This window comes from Arctopsyche grandis, chromosome 13 (assembly GCF_051622035.1).
Source record: "Arctopsyche grandis isolate Sample6627 chromosome 13, ASM5162203v2, whole genome shotgun sequence".
In the NCBI taxonomy this organism is placed as follows: Eukaryota; Metazoa; Arthropoda; class Insecta; order Trichoptera; family Hydropsychidae; genus Arctopsyche; species Arctopsyche grandis.
In genome coordinates, this window is record NC_135367.1 from 17,439,015 (window position 1) to 17,465,796 (window position 26,782).

At 32.4% G+C, this 26,782-nt stretch overlaps 1 protein-coding gene across 3 annotated transcripts in view; it reads left to right on the top strand.

Annotated features, from left to right (window-relative positions):
* cv-c (RhoGTPase activating protein) overlaps positions 1-26,782 on the top strand; it is a 297,593-nt gene that overhangs the window by 232,965 nt on the left and 37,846 nt on the right. For all 3 annotated transcript variants that reach the window (XM_077445087.1, XM_077445088.1, XM_077445089.1), the window contains one exon: positions 8,252-8,323. In XM_077445087.1, the coding sequence (XP_077301213.1) occupies positions 8,252-8,323 (72 nt within the window). The remainder of the gene's footprint in view (positions 1-8,251; positions 8,324-26,782) is intronic.

Genomic DNA, 26,782 nt, shown 5'->3' on the forward strand with positions numbered 1-26,782 from the left:
AGAACTCGCTTTTTCCCCGTTCAAAAGTTTAATTCGCCAGCAAAAGGGTGGTTTTCAAATTTCGCACGCATTGTTTACACTCAAATGAGCACTTGCGTTCATCAGCTTTTTCCCCATATTATGTATGTATATTGTATTTGCGTCACGACACAGGTACTATATGTACATATGTATGTACATATATAACGAGTGGCCAAATAATTATTACTTTAAAAGGTCAAATTTGAACGAAAGCTACTATAAATTAACGCATTATTACGATTTCAGCGTGACCGCATTTTGGCACTGAAATTTCATAGGTATCTATCTACACACAAAGAGGTATTCTTGTCGATTTGACTCATTAATTACGTCCTTTTGCGACAGCTACGGTTCACTCAAAAGGTTTAAATAACCTCATAATACACACACATACATACAAGTTTGGAACGCAAAATGATAAATTTCATTGCAATTAAATTCTTGTTTGAATATATGTACATGTAAAGTTTTTATACTTGCATTAAGAACTAAATATAGAAAATATATTATAAAATTGCATATCTTTTCACGTATTTTAAACTACATTGTTTAAAAATGTATGTAACAATTTATTATGACAATTAAATTAAATAAAAAAAAATAATTATAGCTGTAAATAGTGGGAAATATAGCATATACATATGTATGTATGTGATACTAAGAATAATATAAATTTAAAACAAGAAAAGGAACAACAAAATTGAACAATATGAGGGGAAATATTATCACGAGAAGGGCAACATCTACATATATACATATATAAAGAGGAATTACAGGAGTAATTTTTTTGAAATAATGAAGGATTACAAAGGGATGTGATTGAACATTGGAATATGATCTTTTTTTAATAAACAAAAAGCATAAATCATAAATTTTCCTCCTGGATTGTACAGAAACTAAACGATCATTGTGAAGAAGTCTGGAATTGCAGTAGGAATGTAATTTTATTTATTCATTCGTTCTATATGTACATACATATATATTATTGTATGTATGTACATAAAGTCATTTTCTATCTCGTACCATTATACAGGTGGTCCTTTTGTTACGCAACGAAGGAGGCTGTACTATACTGTGTTTTATAATATTACATATGTACATACATACATATATTATATGTAAGTACAATAAAAAAAACTCGTTTTAAATGTTTATTTAATCGAATGTACATACATATGTATATGAGTATGAGCGTACATCCATAGGTATCCAAAAGCCTCTAGTATTATATAAAAGCGAATTTTCTATTACCTATTTTATTATAGTAAGGGGTCTACGATCAAACGAGAAATTTAATACACATTATTCAACGTTATAGCAACAGTCGAATTTCGATACGAAGAAAGCGTTCACTTTCAGGTGAATTATTTTATCGTTTCATAGAATGAAAGCTTCAATCGCTCTTTGTACGACGAAAATATTCAATTGTTTATTTAGTTTTTTTTCGATATTACATATGTACAATACATTGTGTCACATTTATTTATTTTTCGTATCGAAACATTCGGATAGATGTTGGCATATATGTATTTATATATGTACATATATGAATGCATATCGGGTGTATAAACATAATACGTACGTTTGTTTAAAACTCTCTCCTCAAGTTGCTACGTTGCGATTTTGTGTACAAAAGGAATAAATTTGCTTATCCTTTAAACAGGGCGTACATACGTGTTCCATTTTTCTATAACATTTTGTGTTGCCGCGTCAGCTTCAGATTTTCAAGATTGAGGTCAACTGAATTAGCATAAAGACCTTTTCTTTGTAAAATTCACTGGCAAATTCTAAGCTAGCGCTTTTAAAAGAGCTTTTCCGAGCGCACTGTATTAATTATACTCCGCGCGTACAAGCGCGTACTCACTGCCTTTTCCATACTAAATAAAAGTCTTAAATTCAATTATTTATTTATATTTATATATAAAATCTTAATTCGTAAATAATGATATCACATTTCAGGTGATTTCGAAGACGATATATACTTTCGTACCGCTTTATCGTAGTTGGGGATTGCATTACCGGTTTACCGATCTACCGGTAAACCGCCAAAATTTTGCCATCTTAATTACCGGAAACTATTTTATAGAGAATCAGTACATACTACATACAGTACATTAAAAACCGATGAAAGTAGCGTTTTGCGTAACTTAAGAACGATTATCATAGTTCAATAATTGTAATGAATATTTATAACTTATTATTTTATTATGATTATTAACTTATTATTTTATTATGATTATTAACTTATTATTTTATTATGATTGTTTTTGACCATTGTGGCACATTAGGAATTCCACAATGTAATGCCACAATGGTCCAAGATTCAAATAAATTAATAAATATTCGCATAGACTTCAATTAGATCACCTCTCATTCTCCTTGTCTCCAAAGTGGAAATATTTATTTTATTTACTATTAATTTTTTTTCCAAATTTCATAATAAAACGATGTACGTATGTAAATTTAAAATACATATATAGGTACCTAATATACATATTTAAATATGTATATTTCATATTTTATGATTTTGACATGTCTATGTGAGTGTATTTTACTTTGAATGTATTCTGAAAATTATTCAATTGGTTGTTTCGTTTTAATTAAACCGTGAAATCCATTCATTTGATACAAAATTGAATTAAATTCATAACCGTTTCATTTATAACACAATAATTAAAATTTTCCACTGCAGGCACTTAGCATTAATTGTGTAATCTGATTACCCGATTCCAGACTTCCAATATAAACGTAATGTTCTTACAATGTCTACAATCGTCGAGAAAAACTTTTGCTTTTCATCTCGTTTTTTTTTTCATTTTTTTTCTGGTTCTAATGGCGACCGGCCGCCATCTTTTATCAGCATCCGCTCTCCGAACGCTCGCTTTAATTAAGTAACGAGACTTAAGTTTTAAACTTTCCTGTTTCTTACTTTGCGTACGAGAGCATGACTTCTCAGATGAGTGTCATTGTTAAACGTAAGGAGGTTTATTATAGGACAATTGTAACGATTATTTATAATTGTGTAGACTACAATTAGATCACCTCTCATTCTTCTCGTCTCCAAAGGTAAAGATTCATTATTTTTAATCCCATATCATATGAAAGTGATTCAAGTTCGGGAGGAATTTTTGTAATTCTTCGTTGGAACCTTTTTAAACATACATCGTCACTTTTAAAATAAGGGTTCCAAATGGAAGATGCAGATTCAAGTTTTGATTTATTATATACTAGTTGTTTTACCCGGCTTCGCTCAGTATTTGTAATATAAACAGTCTAAACATGGCGAATCTAATAGTAAATATTCATATATTTTTTTATTAAATTTATTTGAATCGAAAAAAATATATATCGAATCGTCGTCATAAAAGCTTTGATTTGTTTTCGATGTTACCAACAAACCTTATATACTTACATACATACATATTTACAAAGTCTCTCTCGAAATTATATGTTAGATTTAATAATTTTTTTCCAAAAGCTTTGCATAATAATAAATAATAACTAATTATACCTATGTATATGTATGTAGTTCTACTTCAAAATTTCATAAAAGTATTATTTATCTTAATCTTCGGATCGCAATGATTTTCTCCGTTGAATCAAATCCCGCCTATCTAGTAAAATTCAATCTATTAAACACATTAATCTAGATCAAATTACAACTAATGAAATTATGAAGTACACGTTTACACGCGCGGTACATTGTAATTGTATTGACTCACCCTAATCATATTGTACATGCATTATTACTATATTGTACATTATAAATCTCTCGATCGGTTCGCATTATGATGAAATGGCAATTTTGCAGCAATCGATTACAGTTGGCGAATTAAATCGCGCAACGCTACGGTCGATGATTTAACTATTGTGAATCGGAAATTTTAACACCTACGCACCAAACCTCCCGACAGCTGCATACATTATTATTGCAGCGATCGTAAATATATTGTTGCATAATCATATATGTATGTGATAGTGTATCTACCGTTTGCATGCATTAATTTTGCATTCAATCGCAGCAAGGACTGAGATTCTACGGTGAACCGTCAGCTTTAATTCGTTCATGCATATGAGCTAATAGGTTTTGTAGCCTAAATATATTTATTTTACTTGTATATTATATGTACACACATGCGGTTTCCATTAACCACAATGGAATATAAAAGGTTAACCTTCGATTGTCTCATTTTGACATCCATGATGGTTTCCAGATTGAATCAATCCACTTCGTTTGCTATAACGGTCGACACTCAAAGGCATTATCCACTTCTTCTTGCTACGACCTTCCACAAATTTTGTCTTACCGCAAGGAAATTCGAACAAATTGTACGCTATTAGATTTGTGACCGGTTGCGTTTATTATTATTTATGATCGTATGTAAAAACCGGTCGTATTCTAATTTTCGTATTGAAAAAAATAAATGGAATAAAATAGATCCGTGCCTAATTTCATTAGGCGATCCTTTAAGCGTGAACTGCGGCTATGTGGACCGCCGTGAAAGGGTTATACATGTTTTTTATTTTATTTTTTACTCTCCTTCGACGGATACCGCGCTTACAAAGTTAATTGAATCTGAGTGACGTTTTAAAAGGGATGAACCTGCTTCTCTTTCACGTCTAGAAATGATCGATGACATTATAAATCGTCCTTTCGATCGCCCTCTAACGATGATTTGTGTATTATATGAAAAAAAAAGTTTAACACGTCCTCTGCTTTTGAGGGTTAACAACTTCATATATTGAAATATTATATAGATGTATACTATATTATATGTGCATATAAAAAAATTAAATCATATTTTAGCAAAAGAAATAATATTACGAGAAAATTTAGACTTTCTAAATCTTCTTTGATGAAAAGTTTGCTCGCTGCGAGATAACTTTACTTATTTTTATACATATATATATACAGTAGTATAAGTTGTACTCGTTCTACTAATTAATCGCTCACTTATCTGCGTTTATTTCTCCCTTTCTTTCTAGAGGAATTTGGCCGCATAATTATCGAGAAAACTTTTGATTGGAAAATTCCTCAAGCTCGTCATAATCATGTCAAATTCCATATTTACGAGTAAATTTTCCCCACCCTTTTCACATTTTAATTATTAAAATTCGTCTCTTATGCATGAAATAATCTTTTATACATAAATTATTATTTGTACGTATAATATACATACATATGTACATACATAATAATAGCAAAACTTTAAGAATTTTATAAATTGAAACACAAAAGTTATTATTATTAGGCATAAATATTTAAATATTAATGCCACATTTAAAGGTTCGTCTTAACCAGTACAGTTCTAGTTCGATGATACAATAAAGTCGAGTCAATATTGTCACGATATGACATTTCTAAATATATTCATATGCACACGGCAACACTTTCGTTAGTACGGGTGCACTCGCCACTATGACGTCACGCCATCCGTGAATAAATCCACAATGGCCAAATAAAACTGTAAACCTGGACGTTTCGGCGACATGACTGTTGTATAACATATGTAAATAAGTCGAATCGATTACAGCTGTTTCGGTACGTCACATTCACATTACGGAACATTGAACGTGTACATTGAACGTATACAATTTACTGAAGAATATTTTTCGTTCTGCTGTTTATGTGCAGTGCTGAATAGTATAAACGGACCTTAAGTCGTACGCGTTGTATGAATTATGCAAATAGTTGTTATCTTCTTGATTTCAAATAACGGTATCTTATATTATTTTCGATATGTCTTCTGAAATTTATTGTGTTTTAATATGATTTATTGTATATTTTATCTTTATAAAACTTCTTTGTGTGTGCGTTTTATTATACCTATATTTATATATAGTTTCAAATAAGTCATTCCTTCATTCTGTCAGTATTTGAATTTAATATCAGTGATATGGAGTATGGGTTCCAGAAGCTGAAACCTAATAGATCTTTTGGTCCTGACTTTATTCCCGATTTTGTTTTAAAGGGATGCAAGTCCAGTTTGTTATATCCCTTGCTTCATATCTATAATTTATCACTGAAATATTCTCTGTTCCCTGACTCTTGGAAATGCACCAAAGTCACTCCAATTCACAAAAATGACGATAAATCTTTTATTAATAATTACAGACCAATAGCCATTGTTTCGGCTCCAGCCAAATTATTCGAAATAATTTTGCAGAGATTACTTTATAACCATTGCAGTCGGTTTATCATAGACCAACAGCATGGTTTTCGTTCAGCACGCTCTACGACTACTAATCTTTTGTCTTTCACAAACTTCATTACTAAATCGCTAGATGCAGGGCATCAAGTTGATGTGATCTATACCGATTTTGCTAAAGCTTTTGATAAGGTTGATCATTCAATACTTATTAAGAAATTGGCCAATTTTGGTCTATCGGATAATCTTACTGATTTTTTTTACTTCTTATTTAAGTAATCGTCGTCAGTTTGTTTGTTTTGATGGCCATTTCTCTGATGTATACCTCACATCTTCTGGCGTGCCCCAAGGCTCTAATTTGGGACCTTTACTGTTTCTAATATATGTGAATGATATTGGCTCGGTACTTTCAGATTCAAATTTTTTACTATATGCTGATGACCTCAAGTTATTCATGAAAATTGATAGTGTTTCTGACTGTGAGGTCCTTCAGAGTAATTTGAACTCTTTATGGTGCTGGGCGACTAATAATCATTTACCTCTTAGCGTTAGTAAATGCAATATTATGTCTTTTTCTCGGTCTTCTAACCCCACCTTATATCAGTATAATCTTGGTGGAACTCCACTGTGTAGAACATTATCCAAAAAAGACCTTGGCGTTACGTTTGAGAGCAGATGGAAGTTTGGTATCCATATTTCCAATATGTGCAATAAAGCTTCAAAGATGCTGGGTTTCGTTTTACGTAATGCTCACAATTTCAATAATTTAAGAGTTTTGCGTCTTCTTTATAACGCATTGGTCCGAAGCATTTTGGAATCTGATGCCATTATATGGAGTCCCAGTGAATTAACTCACTCTCTAAAAATTGAAAGAGTTCAAAGGAAGTTCCTCCGCTATCTATATATGAGGGAGTTTGGATACTACCCTCAACTGTTTCCTAGTGCTTTTGTGCAAGGTTCTGTTGGCTATACTTCCCTATCTCATCGGCGGGATATGCATCTTGTGTGTCATTTCTTCAAATTATTAAGAGGTGATATTTACAACCCAACTATATTGGAAGAAATGAAATTTTGGGTTCCATCTCGCCTCATTGATTATCGATTGCGTCCATTGTTCCAAACTATTAAAGCAAGAACTAATGTTCTTGCTTTTTCACCAATCGCTCGAGTCTTACGCTGCTTGAATTTGGTCAGCAATCACATTGATATTTTCAATATTTCACCGGATAATCTATCCGTATTTTTACTGTTTTTTACTTTTAATTCAATTTAAACTATTTATATATGTGTTTTTTTTTTTGTGTATTATTTTCATTTTTGATTTTTCAATTTATTAATTCTCAATTTTTCAATTTTTAATTTTTATGTACAATTTTTTAAATGTTTTATTTTATTTGTTTTTCTATTATTGTTGTTTTATTTTTTCTTATGTATTTGATCTTTTATGTATTGTCTGGCCACAGTGTCATATTGGGGTGACCTGTAAAGACTCTGTGGTATACTTGTATATTAAAATAAATAAATAAATAAATTAAATATAAATATTTTTTTTTGTTTTTGATGATTTTTTGCTCATTATCTTCTTTAATACTTATATCTGTACTACTGTATGATTATCAAACCCCTTCATCCATCACCTTTGCCCTTTTCTGTCGTATATTTAAGTATTCTTAGATAAATAAATACATATACCTATGTGAATAAATTCTCGTACCTATTGCAGAACTAGTCGGTCATCCAATGTACACATTTTTATTATACCTATACATGTATACAGTTGTTGTTTCATTTGTAAATAGAACGAGATTAGACACATTCAATCCGAATGTTCATCATGTTCAATTTATTCCACAAGCGATTGGGTCATCTGGATTTATTGTGTGGAGTTGGCGGTAATTGGAAAAGAAAATTGCGTCAATATTGAACGTGGAAATGTGCCATCCGAATAATTCTTCCTCTGGGAAATTGTTTCCCACTCGCGTTAATGCAATTTGTTTCCGATAAAAGTCTAACGGGACGTCACTGAAATTACAATGCATATGTATTACACGTACTGACATATTTTTTCATTTTATTTTCAGAAATCGAGGCCAGCGAAGCGTGTAAATGGTTGAGAGCCGCCGGTTTCCCGCAGTATGCGCAAATGTATGAAGGTATGTCGCAAATATTATAATATTTATTATATAATTCAGTGTCTTTTGATGTCTCGTTTTGCCGCTGCATGAAATCGTACACGTTATTATTTACCTACGGGTAAAATATGTACATATGTACGTACGGCTCGAATGTTACGCAAAGTCTATGTTTGCAGTTACACATTGCAAATAATTCGGCATCATGCCTACGGCTACTGTCACCGGATTAAATTGTGTTTGATGTTTGTGTAATTTATACATGTCTGGTGTATGCATATAGTAGATGACGATCGTGATGGCACCTGAAAGACAAACACATTCGTATTCGGAACGTGTGCGCAAAACTTTCCCCCATTATTTTTCGTGTCCGTAACGCGTCGTAGGCCGGTACTTATCTGCTCTACGTGGCAGCTAAAGGGTTAAAAGAAAACTCATTGTCGCCTTTTCCGCCCCAGTTTGCAGTTGGGACGCGCGACCTCGTTTCGAACATAGACTATACGATCTCTGATACTTAAAATTAGAACTGTGTACATCGTCATTTTGCTGTGGCCTGTTTATTACTTTGATAAACTTACATATTGTGAGTATTTAAAAAAAGAAATGAGATGATTATAATTAAATGAAATTCTATTTTTTATTGAACTAATCAAAACTGAAGGAAATAAGGTTTCACTTTATTAAAATATATTTTTAAATAAAAATGTTTAGTTATTTAAATAATATGAATGACGTTTTTGGTAAGTTATATCTATATGAATATATGTACATAGATTTTGTTATGTAGTTATAAAGAAATATCTCATAATTTTCCATAGTTTGATAATAATCGAGTTGGATCTGTACCATTTGTCTGCATTTGAAATATTGTTCGTGTACGTGTTAATCGGCGAAAATCCTCTATTGAACATTCGTTAAAAGTTTTGAAAGTAAAACGATTGAACTTATCGCTGGAAAACAAATCCTCAAAGCTCGTTCGAAAGTTCTAAGGAAATTCGTTCATTTCCAAACTTATATCGTACATTTTACATTATTGTTATCTATGTAGATTTTATTGAATTGGAATATTTTAATATTGTATATTTGTGTATAATATATAATAAAGATGAATGTTAATTTGTTTATTCACAATTTGGACCATCTTCTTTTGGTTATTATACAATAGTTTTATTGGCCACGGAAAAAGGACAGTTTCATGTATAGGAATGAAACTCTTTGATTTACCTCTACATTTTTTCGATATTCCATCTTCCGATTTGTAAGGATATCTGTGAGGATATCTGTAAGAGCATGTATGTCACTGACCACCACGCGGACTTTTTTTGGGCGTAGTTCATTTTTCCAGTATTTTTTCCTATTTTTTTTTTCTATAGATGCAGTATGCAAGGGCTTTAAATATAAAAATATAATATGCATTTTAATAAAATAAATAATCAAGTAGCATGTATTGCAATAAAATAAATCAATAACAATATAAATATTTTCGATAAAATCCGTCGTTTCCTGTTTTCTCTTTGTCGGGAAGGTTTATACCTACTTTTTATATTTAGACTTGCACTTACATTTAACGACATCGGCCCGTCCATCCGTAATAAACATTATTTCCTGTTGGTAACTATTCGGCTCCTTTGAGAGTATTATTTTTTAAATAAAATTAGCATCCCTGCTGGCAGCTAAGCAATGTCTTGCTTAGAGGAGAAAAAACATTTAGTTAACAGTAATTTCATACAAAAATAGTGTCAATGAACGGACATAGCAAGTACTCATATACCATTGTATTCATTGCAGTTATTTCTTTTCAAAAGATGCGAAAGCAATATCAGTTTATTGAAATGGTATTCGTCCTTTATTAGTCGAATAAAAAACGTCCAAAATATAAACTACGCCCGAAAAAAGCTCTCATGGCAGCCATTGATGTACGTATTTACTCATTGAGCAGCTCAAAGAAAAAATGTGTACAGATATTCAAACGTTGTGACCTAAAAAACTAACGTTATGAAAAATTCAGTCAAAATAATCTCGCTTAGGTCGAGAGAGGCAACGTAAAATGGACCTTATTTAAATATATTACATAATGAAACATATCTCCATATTATGTTTGATATTTATTCTACATGATATTGTTTCTTGGAAATATTATATTGTTTCGTAGAAGAGCGGCTTCTGATATCGGAGTAAAAAGCGATTAGTGTTTGTTTATCGGATATCGGAATAAAAAAAAACAGCGATTAATGTTTGTTTAGAGGTAGTATTTTGTACTTGATCTGTTGACGATCCAACTCCGAATAAAACACGGAACAGATCCGCCGATTATTTATACACAGCGTGTACTCTCAGCACAGAGATATCATTGGTCGATGGGTCTCGGGACCTTATTGGTAGTTCATAGAGCGCGTTCATTGTTTTAAATTTACTTACCACGAGATATGTACATATGTACGTCTGATATAATTAGGACCATCATATTTGTTATATTGTCTCATAATCCTCCAACTTAGACCATAGACCACAACTTTCTGCTAAGGTTAAATTTTTTACTTCACTTTTTCTTATTTTAATCTCACACAACAAAAACACGACTTTACTATACTAATAAGTGGTAATATATACATAAATGTTACATAAAACTACATACATCGTTTCATTAATTATGCCTTGCACACAAAAACCAGCTTTCATACACATATATGTATGTACATATATTAGGAGTCGTCATTATTTCGAGTTCATTAAAGAAACGGACGAAAGTACTGTTGTCTTTCGATAAAATATGGAAGGCGACACGCGCGTCTCTGAAGAATCGAAAAGAGCCGACGATGTGGTTGTGCAATTTTTTGCAGCGAATCTCCCGGTGCGTTTGCGTTGCAGTTAACCGATGCGATGCGGCGATCGGAATGCGAATGCGATACTCGAGAATGTTCCGTATTGAATTGCACTTTTGATATTGCGAGATTAAAAGTACCACTAGGCTTGTCAACTAGCTTTACGAACTATGATAAACCCTCTATAAAATCAAATGTATGCTTTTTTACCATGTGTCTTCCTATTCCTTTTAACATATTGCAACCAAACTATGGAATTCGAGTTCAATTTGGTATAACTTTATCTCTACATATATGTACATATAATAATGATAGCGGAGTGCATTTTGAGCAAATGAACGAGGTTTTCAAATACAAAACGCCACTTTTCCTGAATAAAAGGACCATCGATCAATGTATTTTAGCGGTGATGACGTATAGATACGAAACTTATTGTAAGAACACACAAAATCGTACGGCATGGGACGTACTCGTGGTTTCCAGCTGTGAGGGCGTATCTTCATGTCATTGTTAATTTTTACGAAATTATTATTTCGACAAATGTCTTCAAATATGCAACTTTTCGTTAACGATCACTTTCAAACCTATGTCAATACAAAGATAAAATATCACTAAGAGTTTTGACTTGGATCGTGACAATATAGGCGTACTAGCGTTTTTTTACACCTGCATAAACATTGAATTCTATAAAGTACAATGCATTAAAAAAATATATGGATCGCTTTGTGCCTAACATACCGGATGAGATCAGAATCAGAATATCTGGCAAGCGTAGTCAATATTGAAAAGATTATGATTATGATTATGAGATTATGACACACAGAGTGGTCTGCAAAAAAAAACACTAGCAAGCCTTATCTATAGTAGGCGAAAACTTACCCTCTGGAGTATTTTCGGTTATATATGTTTCTTGTATTGACATGTTTGACAGTGGTCGATAACGGTGATTCCCATATTTGAAGAAATGTAAGAGAAAGTTTTGGAAATAATAAGATCGTGCAAATAAGCGATTACATAAGACACGCCCATTCACACCTGGACCCTACCTAAGCATGCCGTGCCGTATGATTCTGCGTGTCTGCGCCTAAAAATGGCAATGGGCGGGTCACTTACATACATAGCCCTCTAAGAGAACGGGCGAAAGAAGTCCTTTAATTATACCCAAAAGAATGGTATGAAAGGACGGTATGAAAGAAGATCGGTGGTTGAAATTAGAAAAATATGCGGGATTAAATAGATCAAAGTTACTGAGATGAATGGAAGAGTGTTTGATAGGCTTCCATCCAGCTTTAGATGATGAATGGTTACAAATGATGATGATACAATATTGTGTTTCTGTATTATCTTAATTCTATTTATTTTTGCATAATTGAATGCTGCACAACGTTAATGATATTCCACTAAAGTTTAAGCCAGACAATTATTCATATATACCTATATATGTTTTTAATTTATACCAGGAAGGCCTAACAGGTAACCCCAATGCGCCTTGCTGATCAGAAACATTGTACATTTATTACAAGTATTATTATACAAAGTAAATACATATCAATTAACATCCACAGAGACATCTACGGTAAAATTAGTAAATTTACAGCTTTTTTTTTATACAATTCAGCGAAATTCAGTAAATACATATCAATTAACATCCAGAACGACATTTACGGTCAAATGTGTAAATTTGCAGAATTTTATACAATTCAGCGAAATTCGCTGAAAACTCGAGATTTTCGAGAAAATGGTATTTGCTAATTTGTTGGAATCATTTCAATGAAAATCAGATAAATTGGCAAACTCTTTTCCAAATCCAAGATCTGGCCAGCAGAAACCAGTGGGATATGAACCCGTGACCACTTTGTTCAAAGCATTATATGTTAACCACTATTCTATTCTGCTGGTTATATATACTATATAAAACACTAAAGTTTATTCATATACATTAATACATATGTATGTATTTATGTATCTCGTACCTACGTATTTTTCGTCAGCTAAAACACTAAAGTTTGTTCGTATATATACATACATACATACATATGTATGTGTTTATGTACCTACGTATTTTTCATCAACAGTCTATTATTCTGACGTCATCAAACAAATAATTCACTTTTTTTTAATCCAAGTTCCCAGGGGCGTAGGTGCCGAGAGCGAAGCCCTAGGGCCCCACCCCCTAGAAAGCGGAGCCCTTGGGGTCGCAGACCCCGGGGGTGTACATATAATTTTTTATACTATATATGTTTTTTTGTTCGTGACATCAATTTAATAAAAAAAAAAAACAAAATAGTATTCAAATAAATTTATATAAAATAAAACTATTCAAATAAATTTAATAAAATGTGTACTATTAGATTAGTCATGTTTAAGCGGTTTATATTACAAATACCTAGCAAAGCCGGGTAATACAGCTAGTATGTTATATTTATGTTAATAAAATTGCTGAACTTTCACTCATTCAATAACATAAACAGCACGCCTTAACGTCCACGTTTTAATAACACTTATTTAATACATGTACCTATATAATTTAATGTTTAACTCACTACTACTGAAAGAAATTAAGATTTAATAGTAAAAATAAATACATTTACATAGAGTTGAAATATGCTGACAATTTTTCACATCAAATTATATAACTGTCATTAACCGAATAAATTAGGTAGGTACATATGTATGTAAGTGCTATTTAATTGAGTGTGTATTAGACACAATGAGTCTATTAATGAACTTTTTTTTTTTTTGATAAGAACAATCTAATGAAATCTTACACACTGATATAGTATAGCTGAGTATATACATTTTATATTTATGTATATAAAATATTCACAAAATATTATATGTATCAACACTTTCCTCGTTGCTTTTATGTTTGTTGTGGAATATTTTTAAAAATCTCACGGATGCGTTTTAAAAATGTATAAATTCAACACGGTCAATTGCCGCGTTAGTATCTGAGATCACGTCCGTACTGATACATGCTGATCGTTCATCACTACTCCACTTACCCATTTGAGAGCTGATTGTTGAGTCGTTGGAGAACCGGTGGGTGAACTTCGACGCGCGTTCTCTTCTGTCAATCAAACCGGGTCGCCAAGCAGTCTCGTCTCGCGAATAACATTTATCGATTTAATTACACAGAACAGGGATCGATATATATGTACATAGGTAGATTGTAATATGTACACATACATGTATGTGGCATTTTCACATCGAGGGAACGAATATAATTATTTATCTCTTCGATCGATTTTAATGTAGTTTTTCAATTAGTCCGGTAGATGTTCGACCGTAATCGAATTATTGTCGATCCGTGGAATGATTGTTCTGCATGCGAGAGGGCTCTTGTTTTGTGTGTAAATCGTTAGCATTTTAATTGGATTGTCCTTTCTATATTTGTGTAGGTGAGGATATCATGTGTAATGTATTCGGGATGCTGTGTGTGTTTTACGTTTAAAATTTGTACGTGCGCCTTGACATTCAAAGTCGTTTAGAAAATAAAAACTTGCCCAATTTCGTTTTAGAGTTTCTTTTCTTTCGTTTTTTGCGCTGGAAAATATTTAATGAGGTTTGAAAATTTGAATGTCAATTTTTCAGTGGCTGAATTATTATTAGTGTTTCAGTATACGCAGATGTGTTTTTTGCATATATGTTAATAAATTAATGCTGTTGATGTGTCTGAAAGTCATACATACATATATGCTAAAATTTTTTTTGTTAGAAATTTAAATGTGTAGATTTAAATTTGTAGAAATTGTTTTAAATGGAGGAAAATAAAGTCATACTCCTTACAAGGTGTTGTATTTGGTTGTTTAATTTTAATCATGCGAAGTTTGTTTTGTATATATGTATGTATGTATGAATAGCTTATTATAAATTCACATACACTTGGTTTACTAGATGACCGTCGTCGGCTATAAATTAACGTATGTTACGCCAAGTTTTGCTATCTGTTATTGTATAGTAGATAAGATTTATTAGAATTCTTCTCCTTTTTTATAATTTTTATCTTTTCGAGTTTGCAAAAAAAAATGTTTATTAATTTTTCAATTATATTTTAATGTAGTTCGTATGCCTTCGAAAAAAATTTTATTTGATTAAAACTTTTCTTAATATTTCCTCGAGATAAATTAAGAAAAGTGGAATTGAATTAAATTTGACTTCCGCCATCAATCACTTTATTCATATTTCAGTATAAATTTATTATAATTTTGAATATATGCACGTGAAATTAAATCACGTATTAGCAATTCAAAATTTAGGTTACGTATTTTGTGTCAAATTAACGTTTTGAAGTGCCATATGGTTTTAACACTTCAGCTCCCGTGCATTCCGTTGTGAAATTCTCTTATTAAAGAGCGTGTGAAGCTATTCGCCCTGAATAACTGCATTTTCCAACGCATTCGCATTGCACTTAATTGCAAACTGTAATCGCCGATTGGTGAACGTGTAAGCTTGAATTTTCCTTTTTTTTTTTTTGTTTTTTACGCTTAAGAACCGCTTAGATTTTCCCCGCTAAATAAGTGGATCCGCGTAAAATCTCACTCTGTACATACATACATATAATGTGTATCGTTCGTTACGCGAAATGCGAACTTTTGAATTTTACGAGGAAACTTTTCGAGTTTTTAACTTTTTAGCGTACAAAAATTAAATGCTTAATTTATCATATTCAATTTGAAAATTTCTCCGACATGATTATCTTAAAATGTATCTATATACAATGTAGAAATATTCCAAACGCAATTCAATTTAACGAGTGGAAATTTGAAGTTTTTCCACTCGTTAAATTATATAATTTTTTCCTTTTGTACTCGATTTTAAATTTTTTTTATTCAATTTAATTCTAGAAAAATAATAATACTTCCATCTTTTCGATTTTTAAAATGATTCTACGTTAATGAACTATTTTTTTAACAATTTCAATTATTGGGTGTAACATATCTAGATATCATCATCATTTAGAGCCTTACACTCGGGCACTAATTACAGTCATGTACTGCTGTAAGAAGACCTCTCTAAAAATTCAATTTGTCTCTCAACTATCATCCATCTCACTCCACACATTTTTAATATTTCATCCACACATCTTCCTCGCGACCTTCCTTTTTTATCCTTTGACATCATCTCGTATACCATTCTAACACTTCTCTCGTCCACTTTGCATCCATTATTCTCGACACGTGACCCACCCATTACAATTTCAATATACATATCTACACTCTACCTTTTGTCATAATTCTCACCCACGTTTCCCGCTTCCCATCTCTCCTCGTTATGCTGAGCACACATCGTTCCAAAATTATTTACGTGTATTGGACTTTGTGTAACATATGACATGGTCGAATTTGGATCACCGTCTTGTGATTTGAGACCGATTGGTGTCGTTGGTGGCTTCCATTTTACTTCTTTCTTGACCGTCACATTTAATAGTCGTGCATTAAACCACGCTGTTATTTTATTTCTTACGCCTTTATATGCATACATATATTAATATTTTTAACGTTATTCAATATGTTGAAACTTTGAAGCACCTGTATAGATATTTTAATCATCCCCAAACCGAACTTCATCTACATATGTAGAAGTACGGGTGACTTTAAACACTAAAATTTAAATTGTTCTCAAACGAATGGGCGTTTTGAAATCTGGCAGTATAAATCCTTCTGGATTATAAGCGGTGAGGATAAAATATTCAATCTAATTCACACACAAATCCCACGGCAATTGCAGAGTTGGTCATAAATTATAACGTTCACTACCGATGCGGGGAGTGTGACCGGATTTCTCGCGATCTTTTTACGATGCGGCTTTAAAAGTCGATCGATGTTCGAAATGAATTTCGCACAGAGCTGTATGTACATATGTGCAAATCCGCAGAATGGTCGTTTATTGAATTTAGAAGCGATCCGATAGCAACAAGTGTGCGCTGATGCTGCATCGACGAATCCGATCGTAAAACGTCGAACGTGTGTAATAAAATAATATACGTAGTGTCTACGGTGGCCGATAGGCATCGTAAAATGCAGGATAGTTTCACGCTGCTAAATATCGATAAAGCTTATATAAAAGCTCGGTTGTGTGCGAGCTTTTAAGCTGATAGACTGAAATGTATTTGCACTGAATGCATTTATCGGCTTGCGCAATCGTGGATTGCATCTTTGAGATTAAGCGCAAGGCTATTTTACACTCTGCTGTCTGAGATGTTAATTGTATTTGTTGTATGTACATAGATATTATTCTATTGTGTATTATCTTTTGATTTTAAAAAGCTTTTTCTTGTTCATATATTATATTATGTTCGCAGTATATCTTAAGTCTATTTTATTTAATAGTTACTGATGTAGTGAACATTGTCTATTTATTACTTATTACTTTTCTATTGTGTATTTTATATTATTAATTTTATTTTAATGTAAGCGCTTAAAGTAAAATACGAAAAAAAACATCTTCTTTATTTATATCAACTAATAGCAACGGTTTCCCTAAAAAAATACTGTTAATTTAAAGGTCAGTTTTTTTTAAATTTGGTTCGTAATTTGACATATGAAGTTCAATTGTGTATAAATGCATAATAAATAGACTTTTTACCCCGAAAGTACTGAAATACCCGAAAATACCTGATTTTATTATTTTGACATGTCAATGTGAAAATTGTTCAATTGGTTGTTTCGTTTTAATTAAACCGTGAAATCCTTTCAATTGATGCAAAATTGAATTAAATTCATAACCGTTTCATTTATAACATAATAATAAAAAATTTCCACTGTCAGCACTTAGCATTAATTGTGCGATCTGATTACCCGATTCTAGACTTGCAATATAAACGTAATATTCTTACAGTTTCTACAATCGTCGAGAAATACTTTTGCTTTTCATTCGTTGATTTTTTTCTGGCTTTAATAGCGACCAGCCGCCATCTTTTATCGGCGTCCGCTGTCCGAACGCTCGCTTTAATTAAGTAACGAGACTTAAGTTTTAAACTTTCCTGTTTCTTACCTTGCGCCGTTTAATTACTAGGACTTGTTGAATATTGATAAACCGAAGGAGGGACCTAGGTTGGACTTTACGACTTAGTAGTGTCTCGGCAAAGGCTCGAAATTAACTTTTTAATTGAACTGCGGCGGACTTGTCGGAGGACGCGAGTTTTCAGGAAGAAAGGACCCGAATTAAGAGGACGTTTGAAATTATTATTGAGCGCACTAATTCAAGGGAGAGACGCCGAGAGATTATTCGATAAGGAGGCTGGGAATCGGAAATAACTGGGAAATGGACGGGTAGAGTTTATTTCTTCCGAAGTTTAAAATCTTCGCGAAGAAGAAGTGAGATGTCCACTTCACGCCAACGACTTTCTATATTCGAATTTATAGATTAACCCGTAGACTTGAAAGCATTTATATCTGGTAATAACTTTTGAACTATTCCAGATAACAGCTTGATCTCTTTTCCAACTATACGCAATAACCTGAAGTTTAAAAAGAATCATTATTTTTAGAGTTCAAAAATGGTTGAAATTTTTTTCTCGCTCAATTTTTCCGAATTATTAACAGAAATATTGACAATAAACCCTTATTGATTTAAATTTTGTTAAATCTTGACACATGTCTACTTTTCATTATATTTTATTTACTTTTTCTAATTTTCATTAACAAAAAATTGACTTTTAATTATCTTTATCGAGGTTGCCGCTCTTTTTTCTTGTAAATTATATGCAAATAATCCTGAAAGCAATATCGGAATTGAAATTTAAAATAAATATTTTGAAAACACTCATTGAAAATGTTCTGAAATCAAAGCTTTTTTTATATCCTTGCGTACTATTACATATGTATATAGTCTAATTTTTATTCGTTTTATGTACATATGTAGCTACTAAATATAAAAGTATTATATACTGTAAAGGGGTTTACAAAGTTTAGAAATTTGTTTTTGTTCGACTCGACGCGCTCCAACTTGTACTAAATTAAGAAGATCCATTTACAAAGTGCCATTTTGTCGTACGGTGTTACAATTTAGCAGAGTTTTACTATACTCTCGTGTACTTGCATACTTACAAGACCTCGTCACTCGTTACACGGAGACTTATATATAAAACCGGGACGCGGCAGACTAACTTTCTTAGTTTTAATTAGTGTCGTCGTGTCTTGTCCGATGCACTTCCAGGTGTTATAAAAACTGATCGAATCGTCTAGTTTACTTTTTTGAAACCCAAGTTTTCTTCGTGCCACACGTCTGGATGCCCTTTTCCAATGTATACAATTTCTAACGATGCGGAGAAGAAAAAAGTGACAGATTTTAGAAAAGATGATACAGTTCACCGACCCAAGTGCTTTGGAAACTCTTGCATACATACGTATTTAGATCAGTGTCTTCTTCTTGAACTGACTTCAAATGGAAACGCAGCATTTAAATCACCTTTACATTGTAGTGAATTGTCTGTTTTTATCTTACAAAATGATAAAAGGAACGTTTCATACCATTTAAAACCAGCCCAATTGTAAAATAAATTTTCTTAAAATAAAACTCTATACACTTGTCTAATCTATTTAATATGCTAATGTTTCAATTCAAACGCATCATATCTGAATCGGTCTACTATTGGAGCAATTTGAATTGAACGCGTCCTTGATACGATCTCCTCCCACGGCGAAATTGATTACACTTTCGTTACCATCAATTTGTTTTTATCCGAAGAAATAATTGTTACACGAGAAAGAAAGGTGATTACACTCTTTCTTTTCTGTCTTCGAAAAGTGACAAGAACCACACAACCGACCGGGGTGGTATGGTATGATTTAGAGCGGTGAAAATGCGGGTCGTAAGTTTTGACCGGTGAGTCCATTCATCAGTGCGATCGTAATTGATGGTCGGGCTGCAGTTGCAGTTGCTGGCTGCATTTGAGAGGAAGAGAGATGGAGGTATGCATCTGACGTGAGAAATAGACTTGAGTTGAATAAAAAAAATACCGGTTAACTCTACCGACTGCATCGATCTTGATCGTATGATACTTTTGTTTGAAGCGTGGCAGTTTTAATAGTATACGAGGAATACTGCAATTTCGGCATACTCATTTTTTTAAGCTGTTGGAAAATCGGGGCAACCGTTTATTTGGGACATTTCTCGGCGAATAATCAAGTCCTCGATTGTGTAACTCGTTATTGACGAAAAAAAGTTTTTGCGCTTTCCTTAACACTCAACTGTCAAATAGTCAATTTCGAGAACGTTATGACTTTGTTGTGAATAATATATTTTATTGTTTGCCGATTTTGTTTGGAAATTGACTTTCCATTGCCTTCTATATAGCAGGGGTATAAAAATAACAAATCGATTAGGATTATTCGTTAATGATATTTTATGCTAGAAATAATCTTATTCATATCTGCTTTTATTTCACAATTAACGCTAGAATTTTTTTGCATTCGTCCGTCTCGAAAATGGTTTCCATTTAATATACCCAATTCATTTTCATACATACATATGTATATAAGATATTGCGATCAATAATGCAGATAGTATATGTATATATGTATATGCAGGTATTTACTTTAAATACATTTAAAACCTTTTTCTTTAGTCTAAAGCAGCGGTTTCCAAACTTTATGCTACTACGCCTCCCTAAAAAAAATTTTTTTTCCGCGCCTCCCTACCTTTTATTTTTTAATAGATATAATAATATAGACACGTTTTAAATAATAAACCTTTATTTAAAAATAAAATACTGAACTCTACAATAGACAGAATAATAAAAAGGTTTTGCCATAACATAAATTTATACGAACACGTACATATATTTATTTTTATATTAAATTACTAATTAAACTACATCTAACACATCAAAATTGAATGCGAAGGATGTTGTTGTTTATTGGCACAAAGTTTATCAAATCTTGGGGGCAATATGGAGAGTGCCACTCGTAACTCCTTTTCGACTATTAACCTGGCTCGATATTTGGTTTTCATTGCAGCTAGTGCCGAAATGCCCGTTTCGCATAAATAAGACGTTACGAACGGTAGCAGCACTTGCATTTCTTTGCAATACAAAGATTCATACTCTCCACTAAGATTCATCCAAAATTTAATTATGGTTTCATTTTGAAACTTTTTTTTTAGTGAGCTATCGCATGATAATTCTATCAATTTTTATTTTTTGATGGTTGTCAGCTCGAATTCGTCTTCTTCATTGTAGTTAAATGGATTCTGTATCCACAAAAACTTCTGAAAAACCTGAGAAATCAAGGTCTTTGAAATAATTGGAAAAATGCAGCACTAAAACATCCAAGTGGTCGGTAAAAATATTTTTACTTGCTTCAATATTGGCTGTGGCACAGAAATCTTTGGAAAGTGAAAACCTATCAAACCCATTCTTTTGTAAATTTGATTTCCATAACTTTAATTTTTTAATGAAAGCTTTTCTTTGTCTTTTTGAACAAGTGGGTTTATTTGTGATCCCTGCATTGAATTATTTAAACCGCTCAATTTTCCAAAAATTTCAACCAAATAGGCAAGTTTAACAATAAAATTATCGTTCGTCCACAAATGTTCCTCTTCATGATGGTTTTCTTCGAGAAAGGTTGCTATTTCTTCTTTGAGTTCAAACACCATTTAGAATCATTTTTGCACGAGATAGCCAGCGAACTTCACAATAATACAAAAGTGAGGTATAATTGGCTCCCATATCAGCACACAGCTTTGCAAACAGCTTTGCTCTCAAAGGACTATTCTTAATGTAGTTTATAATTTTTATAACTTTTGTAAAAATGCTGTTCAGTTCTTCGCTCATATTTTTTGACAATAGAGCTGCTCTGAGAATCATACAGTGTGTCCAGATAGCATGTGGTGCTTTCTTTTTGATCAATGCTTTAAGACCTGCTTTGTGTCCGGACATTGAGTGAGCTCCGTCGGTACACAGTCCAATTATTATTTTATGTCGTTCACAACGCAATTATTTCACTTTATGTCGTTTTCTTCAACAAAACTGTCTATTATATTAAAAATTTCAATGGATGTGGTCTTCCCAAGTATATATGTGTTTGCAAAATAATATATCTTCTAATATATTATTATCCGCGACATATCGAACATATGCAATTAAATGGGCATCTTTAGCTAAAACAGAGCGTTTGCAAAGGCGCAATTTTTAAAATCTTCTTCTCCGGATAATTTTTTATAGAAATTAAATGTATATATAAAAATGAAAGAAAAATAAAAATAAACATTCATGCATTGAATTTTTACTGTTAAGCTACGATATGAAGTTTTATTTATTTGTAGATATTATGGTATGAAAATTATTTTTTTATTAAAAAGTTTTGGCGCCTCCCCTGGCAATAGTCCGCGCCTCCCCTGGGAGGCGCGCCTCCCAGTTTGGAAACCCCTGGTCTAAAGCCTTACATTTGAAAATCATTTACATATATAGAATCTTTATAAAATATACACTTTGTGAGATAAAAACTGAGTCGAATAATGCGACAATTTATTTGTCACAAGAGGATTACCCATATGAGTATTCGTCACATAAGCATTGCGCACACAAAGATCCCACACTTATTATAAATAAAAAGAAAACCTATGGTAAGCCACAGGCAATCCTCCTGTGGGAGATAATCCGTTCACCAAATTTCATTAATTTCAGAAATTTTATCCTGTTTCCGTATTGATATTTCATCCTAACCGTATTATCGTTGGTTTTTGTCTAAAACTTTTAATTTAAAGATCAATTTTAATAACACTCATTATACCTACTAGTAGACATATGTATATACATATGCGTAGTGCACTAGTAAAGCTACTGCATACCAACAGAGAGGTCGTGGGTTCAAGTCCCAAATATGCTGCTGTCCATCTCCTATTAGAATTTTCCGATTTTTCTAGCATAATTGCTGCGACAGATCCAATAAAACCTTCAGCTTCTCGCTAATTCGAATTACTAGCATCTCGAATTTGTTGCATCTTATAAAAGATACCTACATAATGTACATATTTTCTTTGTATCAAAAATTTGTCGATTGTCCATAGATGTCTTTATTTGTATTCTTATGCTTGAAAAAATTATTTGTACTTATGTATAAAAATTAATCTAAGCACATATCTATGTCGCTTTGAGCTAATTCCTACCATGGCACATATGTACATATGTTAGTATGTTTGCTTAGCAAAAGTCAATTTTAGATTGTTGAAAATCTTATAAGTTCATAATGCGATGAAAGTAGGATAGAGTTAACTTAGTAAAGGATTTTAAGGTATACGAGTATGTATGTACATACATAGTTTTAACGAATCTTATACGCATCCAATTTAAGCGATAGGTCTGCAGTGTGTTAACGAGCGAGTAACTCACGCGTACGTCCAGTTTCACAACGTTCGTTATAAATCAAGCGGATGAGGTGCGTGCTGATCATGTTCGTCGGAAATGATTTATTATATACATATGTATACATATATATATTTGTGTATGTGCTGAAGAAAGTTTCAGTCGAGTAAATTGTAGTGTGGTAATATATATATTTTATTTTTTTGTGAAAGGTACAAACCTCACTTACGTACAACATATGTGGTGATGGTGTAATGTCTAATTTGTAATATTATGTAAGGTGTGTTTGTTCCGGGCTGGAGCGGTTGTTCAGTGAGTTTTCAGTGTTGCTATGGTGTCAGTGTGGTTTGATGAGGGTTGTATTAAATAATTATTAGGGTGCTGTTATATAATGATATTAAATTCAGGGTTAAAATTTTTAGAAATATCAGCTATGCGATTTTGTAAAAATTCTATTCTTACGTATGTACATATACATATACTAGAGAAATTAACCTTTTATTCTAATTAAAATATTAATGAAATTTGACTTAATATATATTTAAGCATCGTTTGAAATGTAATAAATATAATGTAATTAAATGACTTTGTGTTGTCTAATCAAAGCGTGATGAAAGTCGGATAATTAGCGGCACGTGATGAGGGCTATCCGGGAAAGCGTCGATGTTTTCACCTTACCGGGAAACTCGCATTGTTGCTTCTGAGAATTGCCGAATGAATATATGTACACGCAACTTTGCGTCAGATATTGAACTTATTTGCTATATGGCGATAATTCAAATTTAGCTTACGTCTGAGCGAAAATTGTTTGACTCGTTGCGACGCTTTTCCTTCATCTCTCAAATGACACTTCAAAGTGGCGACTTTCCGGTCAGGTCTACGTGACTATTTTTCCGGATTGAATTTCCCGACGACTTTGAAGTGTGTGCGACGTTCGCTTTTGAACGTACGGGCTATCGCTAACCATTGTGGGAAATCTATTTACTTGGTATTTCAAAAACTTCACTCACTTTCAATAGACATACATAGTATATTAAATATATGTACATATATTTATTTTGCAATATTTAGTACTATATGTGTTACATATGTATCTCTTCTCACATGTGTATATGTTTATTTATATCGGTTGGGTCTTTATAGTAATTATGTGCGAAGTAATTAGACTTCATCATTTGATGGTTGTACCTCCTGCCTTTATCGGATGGCTTACATATATTCCAAGAGCTATCCGTCTTCTTAATGAAATCGTTGCTGCCGTACATGAATTTGATATTCTCCACCTCAGTGAGCGTAGATTATTAGAAATTATTTTAACCTATTTGTCTGATAGCCTGTGCTCATCATTATTTTCATAATTGGATGTGATTCATGAGTGAATTTCAATCTTCTCTCTTATATTTGAGCCTCACAGGAATATTTTGTATTCATGACTAGTTTCTTTACATATATAATATGTATCTAATTTAATTCACAAATCACTTATTCGATATGTCCAAAATCTCGGAAAAGCAGATTAAACGTATTACAGGCCACCAGTATTTTAAAATATTATTAAACGCAAAGCAATAATGCTTTGAATGAACATAAGTTCAATGTTTTGTGAAATATTTCTCGAAATGAAGAAAATTAGACTTGGGCCACTTTCAAATATATGTATAACATATAGGTCCTCACTATTGATGTAAGACATTCCTAAATTTTCACCTTATATTTAACTATTATTATATGTTTTATGACTACTTATATTATTGTCTAAACTACTGCAATTGTTCTTATGTATAGTATGTATTATATAAATATGTATTTTATTTCTTTGTGTTTTTTTTTTGTTATATTTTCCCCCATTGTGGCGCATTAGAAATTCCTGCAATGCCACGATGGTCCAAAATTTAAAAAACGCACACCACATAAAACCGTGCTCCACTAGTACGAGTTTTCAGCTCGCAATTTTACCGATTTAACACTCACCACACTTCCAATTAACCCTTTTAAACGAAAAGAAAAAATAATTTAACAGAACACTATCCCAATAAACTTGTTTCAATAGAAAATACTCAACACCAAGATATAGAAAAATCGCGCGATTTAAAAAACACACATATCTCCGAATCTCGATCCAATCAACTTTTTTTATTACCAGATTCGTGTTCACTGGGCATATATCTATAAAAAAAGTCATATCTCGTCTCTAGAGCATTTTTTGTATCGAACAGTGTTATTTTAAATTTGCATCTCAAAATATGTACGTTCTTACAAAATATTTCTTTTTGATTATTTTAAGATCTCCCTAATCTATAATGCCTGTCTTTAGTAATAACTGATTTAAAATGAGAATCCAAGACTTACTTGGTACATACATATGTACATACATGCATATATATATATATATATATATATATATATATATATGCATAGATACATACATACGTGATTGCGTGGATGCAGTTAATCTCCGAGATTAAAACAATAGTCAAGCAAGATACAAACTTTCTTCATGAATTTAGAATTGCAATTTATACACATAGTGGAGATTAAAATTTTTAAATTATTACGAGAAAGTTGAGTGTTGTTAAAGCAGCTACATGTCGTCTCGCTTAAAAGTCGACACCGAGAAGAATGATCGATTGCCGACATATTACACGCACGTTTACTACGAACTTTTGACCTTTCGACGCTGTGTAATTAAATCCGTTATGCGAATGACAACGGACCCAAAAAGGGTCCTCCTCCATATCTGGCAAACAATGCGTCGTACGCATGTTTAAAAAACCACGTTATAATAAATGTTCCTTGTTTAAGAATGCGTGAAAACTTTCGACCGCGAAGTTGTCACGTATCGAATCATTCAAATAACCGTTTTTATTGAGTGGTCCGGTTGTGAGGCGAGTGTTTTTGTAAATATATGTCAGTTCCAGAGTAGGGTATTATATTATATATTTACTTTCGGTTTGCCAGACGCGTTTCCTAGCTTCATCTCCCGCGTTTCCCGGAAGTGGGGGTGCTCGCGCACCGTTTGGAACGCGCGTAGCAATATCCGGAAAATTAGACTCTAATTTCGATTCATGGAAAATCAGACCTTTTCCCGATTCGCTTACTCTATATATATATGCACGTTTATGGGTCGGGCAGTAAATTGAGTTATTCAAATACCATTGTGAAAACATTTCGACTATTTGTTGTTCGATTAAAATATTTTTACTTTATCTATGTTTTTTATACGTATTCCTCGTAAAAACCTCTATAATTTAAATTATGTTATCATGAAACATAAACTTTGATCAATATCAACAGAAATAATTATTTCGGCGGGAAGCCCCTTGTATACGTGCCTCACAGGTGCGAAAGAGA